Here is a 12,033-nt window from a genome sequence, read left to right as displayed (position 1 = left end):
TGTGTGTGTGTGTGTATGTGTGTGTGTGAGCGCGCGCGCGCGCTCTCAAAAATAAACATTTAAACAACAACAACAAACAAAAAAAGGAAGCAAGTAATCAGGCCACTTCTCTGCTCTCAACTGTCCAATAGCCTCCTGTTCGCTGAAATGAAATCCAGACTCCTTACAAGTCTACAGTGCCCTGCTACCTTACTGACCTTGTCTTGTACCCTTTGTGTCCTCTCCTCTCCAGCCACAGAGGCCTCTTTCCTGTTTCTCCAACATGCTGAGCACACTCCTTTCCCAGGTCCTTTGCATTTGCTTGTTTTCTCTGTCTCGATCACTACCCTCAGATAGCACGGTGGGTCACCCTCTCACTTCATTGAGATCTTTTCTCAGATGTCCCCTTATCAGAAAGGGTTTTCCTGGCGATTGTCATTCTTCATTCCTTTACCATGTTTTCTTGTTTCTTTTACGGCATCAATCTCTACACCACCTAGTATAGGTTTGTTAGTTTATTAGGTTATTGCCTATCTTGCCCATTAGACTATAAGCTCCATGAAGGCTGGGCCTGCTGTCTGTTTTGTTTAACAGTGTGTGGAACAGCACCTAGCTGGTGCTCAATAAATTCATTGCTAAAGGAATGAACAAATGAATGAGTGAATGGCGGAATGTGGGTTCCATGTAACCATATCTTGCTTCCTAGAGAAGTCAGAATCTGGATATTTATGTGAAATTCTATACCCAAAATGAACGAAAAAAATTTTGCTTCGCTGGCTAAAAAAGTGCATCTAAGGGCCACCGGTTGTATACCCCTGCCCTGGGGATCTGGGTCCAATGGGAACTGTGTCCCCTCATCCTCAGATGGTGCAGCCCCTCCCAGAATCCAGTGTTTCTTTGGTATCCACCAGCCCTTGCCTCTCCAGGCTCGGGCCCCATGAGGTACTGTTTGTTGTTACAGAGCAAAGTCATCCAGAGCAGTTCGTTCAAAAGGCAGGATGTGGGCTGCAAGCTTCCAGCTCATAGGTTCAAAGGAAATCTACTTCAGCAGCAATGTCTCCTGGGATGTTTTCCCAAGCCTCCCTGGTTGGTGATGGGGCCTCTGAAAGGACTAATAATAGACAGGCACGTCCAGTTTCCAAAACATGTCAACCTTAAAAGTGAATGCTATTTTTTCCTCCTTACCTTTGAATTCCTATGCAGCACAGGGACATTCTATTAACACAGCCCTGGCTCTCCCCATGTAGCCTAATAATGACTTAACCACTCAGCAGCTTCCAGGCGAAATCGTCATGGCGGTACCTGAGCTTCATTAGGCAGGAGTTCACTGTAGCTTGTTCAACTCCACCCTGCTCTCTTTCGTGCCTTTATCACCAGTATGCTTTGTAGTTAGTGTGGCCTAACCTCTCCATTCAACAACAGCGTGACTTTGGGTGTATATCTTAATCACCCTGAGCCTCACCATCCTTCTTCACAATGAAAATTCTGGACTTATACAAGGTCGTTGTTGCAAGGACTAAGTAAGACAGTGCAAGTACCTGTGACATCTACCTAGCACTCGAGGTTTTTTATTATTGAACACATACAGGACACAGTGAGGGGTGAGGGGCAGTGTCCTTTAAGCTTTCATTTGCTCACATATTTACATAATCACTTATTCATTCAACCGATATTTATGGGGCTCTGAGAAGGTGTCAGGCACGGAGTTTGGCTCTGATGACATAATGGTGAGCAGTGCCTGCTCTCAGAACCTAGGTGTAGTGAAGAAGTTCATGGTCTAATGCAGCACTGTGTTCCCAGAGAGTAGGGCATGGTGTGGGGGATGTCTGAGACACAGGGCATGGATAGGCTAAATCATACTGCATTATTTACTCATCTGGACAATTATCATTCTTTTTGGTTACCTTTCCATCCTTCAGATTCCATCCAGGAGAGGATCCCAGTTGGACGTTAGTGTGTCTTTAGCATCTCTCTAATATCTTTTAATTTCCCTCTTTAACAAATAGAAGAAGCCTCCAGATGCAGGTATTTTGGGCAGGTGGTAGCATCTGGAGAGATTTTACTATCATGGATACCTCTTGCTATTCAAATTCAACAACCGGATAGACTTTTTCTTTTTCTTTTTTCAGATGGGGCACAAATATGACTAGCATTTGTGAAGACGGGTCACCTTCAGCCCCATTTTACAATTGAAGAAACTGAGTCTCTTGGTGGAGGGGATGGACAGAAAGTAGGGAGTTCCCTTCTAAACGGTTGGGCAAGCGAAGCCAAGAAATGTCTTTGTGGTGGATATATATATATATATATATATATATATATGGGATGTGTATATACATATATATATATACATGTACGCACACACACACACACACACACACACACACACACATAATTGTGCTCCTCCCCTACCTCTGCAGTGTGTGCGTATGTGTGTGTGTGTGTGTGTGTGGAGCCACAGGCCTTTCCGAATGAGTGACAGCGGGAGTCCATCCCTCCAGGAGACGCGTGCAGAATGACCAATGGGATGGAGGCGGGGTGGATGGGCACCAGTCTCTGCAGAGGCCGGGTGGAATCCGTCGCGCCCACCCTTGCCACCTCCCAACCCCAGTCCCCGTCGGTCCTTCCGCTCTGGGTTCCCCAGGGGGCGCACCCAAGGTGCTCATCCCCTTAATGCAACCTCAGGCGCAGGAGTGGGGCAGGGGGCGAGGCTCAGGGCTGACGATAGCAGGCTGCGGTCCCCGCGCCGCAGCGCTGCGGCGGTGAACACTTCGCTGGGAGGCCGGCAGTCTCAGGGGTGCCAATATGTAAAGCAGCTGGCGGCGCTGGGCGGGGCCTGGGCGCGATGCAAATGAAGGAGGCGGGGCCTGCCCGGGGCTCCGCCTCCCTCCCCCGCAGCTGGGGCCAGCGGTGCCAAGCGCAGCTGGACGAGCGGCGGCAGCTGGGCGAGTGACAGCCTCAGCTCCGCGCGCCGCGGCGGCCAGAGCCGGCGCAGGGGAAGCGCCCGCGGCCCCGGGCGGCAGCAGCGGCCGCCTCCTCGCGCGCCTCCCGGGCCCGCAGCCCGCGCTCCCGCGGCCCCGGGGCCGGCACCTCTCGGCTCCCGCTCCCCGCGCGCAAGATGGCTGACCCGGCTGCGGGGCCGCCGCCGAGCGAGGGCGAGGAGAGCACCGTGCGCTTCGCCCGCAAAGGCGCCCTCCGGCAGAAAAACGTGCACGAGGTGAAGAACCACAAATTCACCGCCCGCTTCTTCAAGCAGCCCACCTTCTGCAGCCACTGCACCGACTTCATCTGGTGAGAGCGCGCCGGCGCAGGGGCACCTTCCCGGGGCCCCGAGGGCAGCGCCGCGCGCGGGGCCCCCCTCTCCGCGTCCCCGAGGGGGAGACGAGCGCCGCCGGGCCCCGCATCCCCGGCTCCCCGCCCCGGACGCCCGGGTGCACGGTCCTGCGGCTTCCTCCTCCCCGGCCCCAGACGGCCGGCCGCGGGGCGCCTCCTGCCCGCTCTTCTTCCCAGCCGCCTCGGGAGAGCCCCGGGGCCGCGTCGCGGGCGCTGGTTCTCCGGCTGCTCCGAGCGCGGGTGGCTGTCCCTCCCTGGAGGGCAGCACCTCGAGTGCCCGCTCTCTCGGGGTTCCCCGTCTCCCCGCCTCTTTCCAGGCTCGCGGCGCCCGCACCCCCTCCCCTCCTTTCCGGGGGCAGTGCCCTGGGTGTCCTGTCTATCTCCCTGCGGGCGTGGGGCATCCTTTCCTCCCCTTCTGTGTCTCCCGCCGTGCCGCCCGGGTTATCTCTTACTGCTCTTTCCTGCGGGCCAGGGTTCCCCTTTGCGCTCCTCAGTTTTCCCCTCGCTTCACTGCGGAGACCTTTATTCCCAGCTCTCGCCCCGTCCCTCTAGACATGGGGAGCCCTTTCTCTCTTCGCAGCCCCCTGGGGAACCCCACCACCGCGGGGTCTTTCTCATCCTCCCTCTGGATGTGGCTTTATCTCTTCTCTTTCCCCGAAGGTACCGGGGCATCTCTGTGGGCAGATCTCCCGCCTGGCCCCCACCCTCCCTGCGACGGAAAGGCTCCCCCCATCCCGCCACCTGGTGGTCGCAGCCTCTCTCTTCTGCCTTCTGAGGGGGAGGTGGGGGTTACCGTCGAGCTCCCAGCTGCCCCCTCCCCCAAAGGCGGAAGACTCTTGGGCACCCGCCTGTGGCTAGGAGGTTGCACCTGGGGTAGAGGGACCGGGGAAGGGGGGTGACGTGGGGGAACTAGCTGGTGGCTGGGCCCCTAGGGCTGCCTGACATGCCTGTTTCTGCCTTTGCAGGGGTTTCGGGAAGCAAGGATTCCAGTGCCAAGGTAGGCTGTGGGGCTCTGGGGATGCCCAGTTTGTGGGAAGAGATGGTGAAAAAGACTTTCTAGAAGTGACTGAGTTAGGCAGGGAGTGGAGGAATCGTATCTGTCAGAGTGACCTGCCAAGCTAGGAATGCATCACCACAAAAGGGTCCTTTTAAGGCGTGTGTTTATGTGGGGGCAGTGATGCTTCATCCAGGACAGGTGAGTGCCGTGAGAGACCCTGTTTCTGCCTTTGCGGCTGGAAGAGCCTGAACCTACCTTGCTTGGCCAGTCCTGCTTCTGGAAGAAGTGTCTCCAGGGGCCATTTCTGGGAGGATCCCTTCCTCAGAGAGGCCCTTCCTCATCTCACAGAGAGAGGTTCTATCTCTTCCCCTGCTTCACAGAAGTCTCCACAGGTGGCTGCCGCCTCTGCATATGGTGCATCCCCTAGAAAAGTGACCGGGGTTGTCCCCTGGGCCTCCTCCCTCTCTGAAAGAGGTCGTTCCAGATGGGGTGCCTCGCCGATGCTGATTGCCTTTCCATCTTCTGGCTACTACAGGAAGGACTCCAAGTGACTGGTTACCTGGGTCTTTGCACCTGGTTTGAGATCCTTGACCCTAGCCAGAGATGCTCAACCTAGTAGTGACTTGTACTCCTGTGTAAGGTGGCCTTGGCCATTTCTCACTGCAAACTCGCTCTCCATGGTCAAATTCCCTGTGGACTTGTTTAGCCCTTAGGGTATCCAACATTTTTTGAATTTGATGTCCACATTCAGAACTGGGAGATTTCACATACATCCTTGAATTTCCAGCTTTGAGTTTGCTGAGAATTGGTCCTACTTTCTTGTTGGAACAGTCATTTGGAGTTATTTTCGTAGTTGGGGGGGGGGCACACATTCACCATTTTATCTCAGTCCTTCCCAACCAGGCCCACCTCACCCAGAATTTCTGTCTCTGGTAGGCATTCAAGTTTGCAACTTCTGTTCTGGGAAGTTTTTTTTTTCCCCCTCCCCAATTCTGAGGCATGTGTGGTTGAGTTTGGTGAGAAATGTCTCATTTCTGGGGCGTGTCTTAGGGGCAAATTGACCACACTGGGGAGTGGGGTTTAGATCAGGAGAAGAAAGCATTTGAGCATTCAAGAGTCTGTGACGTGACTTAGTACTGATTTTTTTATTTATTTATTTATTTATTTATTTTTTTTATGTTATAGCACCTCCAACCCTCCAGGGAAAAGTCCAGTAATCCCTGGTGAGTGTAGGTGGCATTGTCAGTCATACACGGTGCTCTCATTGTGGCACTGCTGTCTTCTGAGACTCTCAGGTTCCTTCACCTGAGATCCAGGGAAGAGCTGGCTCATACAGTGAGCCTTCAGACCTTCCCAGCCTCTCTTACCAAGATGTGGAGCCCCAGCCAGCCTCACACTCTGCACCAGAGAACTTCCTAAATCCCTTTATAATTTTTTTCCAGTTTTACATACTCTCTTTTTTAAAGTTTATTTATTTTGAGAGAGAGAGAGAGAAGGTGCACATGAGCAGAGGAGGGGCAGAGAGAGAGAGAGAGAAAGAGAGAGAATCCCAAGCAAGTTCCACATTGTCAGCACAGAGCCCGACATGAGGCTTGAACCCACGAACCATGGGATCATGACCTGAGCTGAAATCAAGAGTTGGACACTTAACCGACTGAGCCGCCCAGGTGCCCCTCCAGTTTTATATGCTCTTATTTCAATTTTATTATTATTATTTTAATTGAAGTATAATTAACATCCAGTGTTATGTTAGTTTCAGGTCTTTCCAAATCCCTTTAAAGTGGCAACAGCTTAGGCTCTTTTGCAAACAGATTGTTTTCTAGAACTTTGGCCCCCGAAGCAGAATATCAGTGGTGTCTTAGTGCTGGGATGTGTAGATGATCTTTGAGGTTACCTTTCACTTCCATGCATCTGTTTCTGTCTTTGTCTCTTGCTAGTGTCCAGGGTGATTTTTGAACATTTTTATTGCTGCTTTCCCACCCGCTCTGCAGTCACTGATGCTTGGGGAAGTCACTCCGGATGTGTAGGTGATGACATACCTGAAGCAGGAGATCCTGTTTTTCAAAGCCTGGAAAGTGGTAGGAATTTTCTGGTGTAGTGAGAGTAAAGCAGAATTAAAGTTTCTCATCAAATACGGCAACTTCAGAGGTAGAAGTACGTGCGATTATTATTATTATTATTATTATTAATCACCTTTATTTTTCTCCTGTCCCTGAGGGGCAGTGTAGGGTAGTGCACATACATGTATAGGCCATCAGGCAGGTCACTGTGGGTTTGAATTTGGCTTCGAGGCTTCCCAGCCGTGTTATTGAGCTCAGGTGTCTTGTGTATAAAATGGGTCCAATAAACAGGACCTACCTTAAAAAGTTGCTGAGTAGCCCAAAGCTGTTGCATGGGAGATGTTTGGATCAGAGCTTCGCACAGAGTAAGTGCTCAGAAAAGATCAGCCCCTGGGATTGTCCCCCAGCTCCCCCAAGGTGGGGGCTGGTGTGAGAGAAGACTGTCCCTAGAGAGTTGCTTTGCCATGGAACCAGCTGCTAGGTGAGAGCTGAAATGCAGCTGTGAACATCTGGTCACCCATGTCACTGTTTTGGCAGTTTATTCCATCTGGGCTGGAGTGGGAAGGAGCAAGAGAGAGGGGATAGGGTGGATTGGCAGCCCCTGACATAGAGATGCTTAGGTTGGAGGGAGGCGTCCAGGAAGGGGAGAAGGTTATCTTCTGATCTGCTCAGAGTTGCCTGGGACTGATTTTGGAGCCACCTGAATATTTTGGCACCACCGATTTCCTCTGAAAGTACGCCCAATTAAAATGGGATCAACGTTTTATAGAGAACACATAAGGATTTATTTATTTATTTATTTATTTATTTATTTATTTTTCAGAGAGAGAAATAGCATGCAAGTGAATGAGGGGCAGAGAGAGAGAGAGAGAGAGAGAGAGAGAGAGAGAGAGAGAGAGAGAGAATCCCTTGAGGGGTAGAGAGAGAGTGCGGAGCCTGAACTCACTCAAAGTGGAGCTCGATCTCATGAACTGTGAGATCATGACCTGAGCTGAAGTGTGATGCTTAACTGACTGAGCCACCCAGGTACCCCAAGAATACATAAGGTTTTAGTTTCTTACATTAGTCAGAGGTCCAGAGCCCAGGGTCCTATCTCCTTTCAGTTTTCTGCTCCACCATCCAGGAGGTGACAATTAGCTCATGGTCTAAGTAAGAAGGATGCTAGATTATCCAGTCATCAAATCTTTGTTTCAGCCAGCAGGAAGGAGGAAAGGGTAAAAAGACAGGCAAAGGTCACATGCTCACTGTCCCTTATGGAACTTGCTGCAAGATACTTCTGCGTCTGAGCTATTAGCTAGAACTTAATCGTATACCCACACCATGTTACAAAGGGGTATATGGAAAATGTGGTGTTAATTTCAAGTTGTCCTGTTCCTGGCTACAAGTTAGGGTGGCGGTGTTCCATTTCAAAAGTAGAAGGGGAGAGGGGGTTAGTCTGTGCCATTCTTGGGTAGGAGTTGTGTAAGATGATCCTAAGGCAGGGAACCCCCTGAGCCTCCGTGCTCCATTGTGCTGCCGTGGAAATTGGGGATGCTGGGATGGGCTGAGGGAGGAAGGATGGAAAGTCCATCAGCCATGGGAAATCATGGATTTCTGTGTGATCAGGGGAGCTTATGAATAGATTCCCTTGTTTTTGTACTGCTAGAGGACAAAATTCTAGATTGCCATAAAATTTCTCCCCTTTTTGTTACCCACGGTCTCTATGTTCTATAAAACCACTCTCTGTGAGGTAGCTTAAGGCCTCTGGTGACAGAGTGCTAGGGCTGAACATCTGTATTATGAAACTAAATTCTGGATAATAAATGGGACCCTCAGAGAAGCAAGGCTGACTTTTCTCTGGCATTCTTTAGAGGACCTTAGAACTTGCATTTGTGTGTTAAGTGTAATGAAAACAAGACTTTGGGTGGAATTAGACTCTCACCCCAAGAAGCTTTTGCAGTTTGGCAGAGAAAAACTAATTAAAAAAAAAATTTTTTTTAAATGTTTATTTTTGAGAGAGAGAGAGAGAGAGAGAGGGAGAGAGAAAGAAAGCGGGGGAGGGGCAGAGAGAGCGGGAGACACAGAATCTGAAGCAGGCTCCAGGCCCTGAGCTGTCAGCACAGAGCCCGATGTGGGGCTCAAACTCATGAACTGTGAGATCATGACCTGACCTGAAGTCAGATGCTTAACCTACTGAACCACCCAGGAGCCCAAAACTGTGTTTTTTTTTTTTTTTTAAAAAGAAGTCACTTTAGTATAAACAGGCAAACAATACAATTTAGAGATTCAGAATTCATAGCATGGGGTTAGAGTCAGGTAGAACTGAGTTTCAATCTCTGCTCTGCCACCTACTTGCTTTGTGAACTTGGGCAAGTCATCTACCTGTAGTGGCCTCAGTTTCCTCATCTGTAAAATGGGGCTAATAGTACCTATCTCATAGAGTTATGGTATACACCAAGGTATAAGAGAAATATCCACAGTAAGTATCCATGACTCTAAGTGAGACAATCATTATTACTTGATTCATGGTAGGAAACTGTCAAAGTGGGAGAAGTTCATTCTGGAAGTCATCGAATGACTAGGCCAGTTTCGTGTATTTAGGTAGGTTTTCCTCTCAGATGTGTTTCTTCATAGACTTTGGGCAGCACCAGTGAGTGCACTGCTCAGCCAGCCAGGCTTGTTTAGATTCTCTTTTCTCACCCTTTCCTCGTGAGAAAGATCTCAACTTGTCAGGGACTCTCTAGAAAAACCCCAGCTCACTAGTTTTCTGACTATGAAAACCTAGCAGGGATGATTATAATGAGTAACCAGCTCTTCCCTTTCCTGTGTAGATCTGAAAGCAGTTTTCTTAACCTTTAATAGAACCTTTAAGAACCCCAAAATGTTGCGTGAATTCAAACATTGCCGTTTTTATCCCGTTTAACTCTATGGGATACAAGTTTATTTTCGTGTGTAGTCAACACATAGAGATTAAAGTGTGCTCTTTTTAAAAACAACAATCAAAGCTGAATCAAAGGTTAATTTTATTTTTGGCATAGTTTTCCCTGGCAACTTATAATGTGATATACTTTTTGTTTTTTTGTTTGTTGGTTTGTTTTTTGTACAATCGGTAAGTCAGGCTGTGAGCTACTGAAGCAGCCTTCTATTATTCCATTTCCCTTCCAGAAGCAGATCCCAGAGGACTGTGAGTGAAACTCTGCTCACCTCTTAGCTTTTTCTGAATGTGTCCTGAGGGTTCAATGTGGGTGAAAGGCAGAAGCTCTTTGACTTTGTATTTGATGGTTTGACTTTTTTATTTTTTCCACCTGAAGTGGGATTTTAGGCCCAAAGTTCCATTTGAAATAAAAATCTTCAGGTGAGGGGTGCGTGGGTGGCTCAATGAGTTAAACGTCTGACTCTTGATTTTGGCTCAGGTCATGATCTCAGGGTTTGATTCCTGAGATTGAGACCCACCTCAGGCTCTGGCCTGATAGTGTGGAAGCCTGCTTGGGATTCTTTCTCTCTTCCTCTCTCTCTGTCCCTCCCCTGCTCACGTGCATGCTCTCTCTCTTTCAAAAATAACTAAATATTCAAAAAATTTAAAAACCGGTAACGCCACATTGGGCTCTCTGCTGTCAGCACAGAGTCTGCTTTGGATCGTGTCTCCCTCTCTCTGCTCCTCCCCTGGTCATGCGAGCTCGCTCTCTCTCCCTCCAAAATAAACAAACATTAAAAAAATATTTAAGTGAATTAATGCTGGGTCTTCAAAAGGAGGGCTGATTTGTTGGAGAGGCAACAGTAAATTCATTTTGAGCTGTCAGGCACCCAGGGCAAGGTCAAAAAGCTTTGTCACTGGGCAACCGAATGCCTTTCTAAGTAAATATGGAAAATACCACCTTTGGAAATGTAACTGATATGATATGCAGGTTCTTAGAAAGTAATTAAACAAATACGTTGTATCTGAGTACTGGTGATACTCCAGGTGTCCTGCCTAGAACCACATCCAGCCTGCTTATGGTGTCTTTGGCTCAAGAAAGAAAGAAAAAGATAACAGAGAAAGTAATTGGTCAAAGGAGGAACCAAAGGTTTGACAGTTATTTATATGTATTCTTGTTATTGGAGTCTCTCTCTCTTCTTTCTCTTTTCCTGCCTAGCTTTTGTTTCTGTCTCTGTGAGTACGCACACACATGTGTGTATATAAAAAACATGTAAATACATCAGTATGTCACAGTTTTGAGAATATGCATCTCCTTTTGATGCTTTTCAGCTACAGGTAGTTAAATTACTACTAAGTACAATTTAAAATCCATGTTCTGCTCCTTTGACTTTGGAGTCTAATTACTTCTTGGGTGGGTAGGGGGATCAGCTGAATATTTCACCATGTCTGGATGATGCATTCAAAAGCTTGGTCTCATCATTTTTGGCATTTGATCTAATTTCATGGATCCTTTGGCTTGACTCATCCTATTTCTCCATTAAAATTGTGTGATATTATATAGATAGATTGTTGGGCTTTTTATAGGGTATACAAAATCCACAGTGTTTACATGTGGCATTTGGAGGTGTGATGGCTGCTTGAAAATCTGGTAGGAACCTTATATATTTACGTGCATTTATGCATCCATCCATTTCCATCCATCCCTCCATCCATTTATCATTCTATATATCCATTCATGCTTCCAAAAAATATTCACTCATTAAGTTCTATATGTCAGGAATTATTTTAGATGGCAGGAATACTATGGTGAATGAGCTCAAGAAGATCCTAATGTCATGCAGCTTACAGTGTAAATATTCTGTGAATCATGGGGCACCTGGGTTGCTCAGTCCGTTGAGCGTCCCACTTCAGCCCAGGTCATCATCTCACAGTTTGTGAGTTCAAGCCCCATGTTGGGCTCTGTGCTGTCAGTGTAGGGCCCCCTTCGGATCCTCTGTCCCCCCTGCCCCGCCCTGTGCCTCCCCCGCTTGAGCTCTCTCTCAAAAATAAATAAACATTGAAAGATCAATATTTTACCAATCATTGTAACCATATTTAAGCTTACTTTTGTTAAGCACTTTGTAGGAAGTGTACAGGATACATGAGAATTTATAAGGGGGATGCTACCCTATGCATTGGTTGGGGTGGAGTCAGGGAATCCTTTGGTCTGAGAATGAAAAACCAAAAACGAAAGGCAAATAACTTCCCATCCTTCGAAGTAATTGGAGAAAGTCTGAGTTGCCAGGGAGCCAGAGCTAAAAAATCTGTATTGTGTGAAGCTGCTCATATCCTGGGTGAAGATACAGAGAAGGTCTTATCTCTGTCACATTCTGCAGAGAAGCCCTGAATCTTTCCTTGTGCCATGGTCGCGAGTAAGATGAATATTTAGTAGAATCGGATAGCTACCTGAAGATGGCTTCTCTCCCAGTTCGACAAAGAACTTCATCACCTCCTGGCTAATAACTCAGATAATGAACTAGCTTCCTTTTTGTTTTAGGGTTGCAGTTTGAGTTGGAGAAAAAATCAGATCATTTCAGAGGTGGAGGAACAAGTTTGAGCTGACAGGTTGAGAATAGGTAAAAAGGGAGCGTAAAGCATTTCAGTGAGAGGCATCTGAACTGAAAGCCAGTTTTTAGGGACACAGGATTACTCTCCTTGACTCCCAGATACCTTCCTTACCCTGGGTCGAGGTCCGATGTTCTACAGCTGTTCATTTTGTTGGCTTAGGCGGT

General features: G+C 48.1%; 1 protein-coding gene across 5 annotated transcripts in view; it reads left to right on the top strand.

Annotated features, from left to right (window-relative positions):
- Positions 1-2,960: 2,960 nt before the first annotated feature.
- Positions 2,961-12,033, top strand: part of PRKCB (protein kinase C beta) — a 330,403-nt gene continuing 321,330 nt past the window's right edge. For 2 of the 5 annotated variants that reach the window (XM_042971551.1, XM_042971555.1), the window contains exons 1-2: positions 2,961-3,267; positions 4,275-4,306. In XM_042971551.1, coding sequence (XP_042827485.1) covers positions 3,095-3,267; positions 4,275-4,306 — 205 coding nt within the window. In that variant the 5' untranslated portion in view covers positions 2,961-3,094. The remainder of the gene's footprint in view (positions 3,268-4,274; positions 4,307-12,033) is intronic. The other 3 variants (XM_042971550.1, XM_042971553.1, XM_042971552.1) reach the window with 3 other exon arrangements.

The sequence above is a fragment of the Panthera tigris genome, chromosome E3 (genome assembly GCF_018350195.1).
Source record: "Panthera tigris isolate Pti1 chromosome E3, P.tigris_Pti1_mat1.1, whole genome shotgun sequence".
NCBI lineage: Eukaryota > Metazoa > Chordata > Mammalia > Carnivora > Felidae > Panthera > Panthera tigris.
The sequence above is the reverse complement of the archived record's forward strand: the minus strand, read 5'-3'. Positions and strand labels throughout refer to the sequence as shown.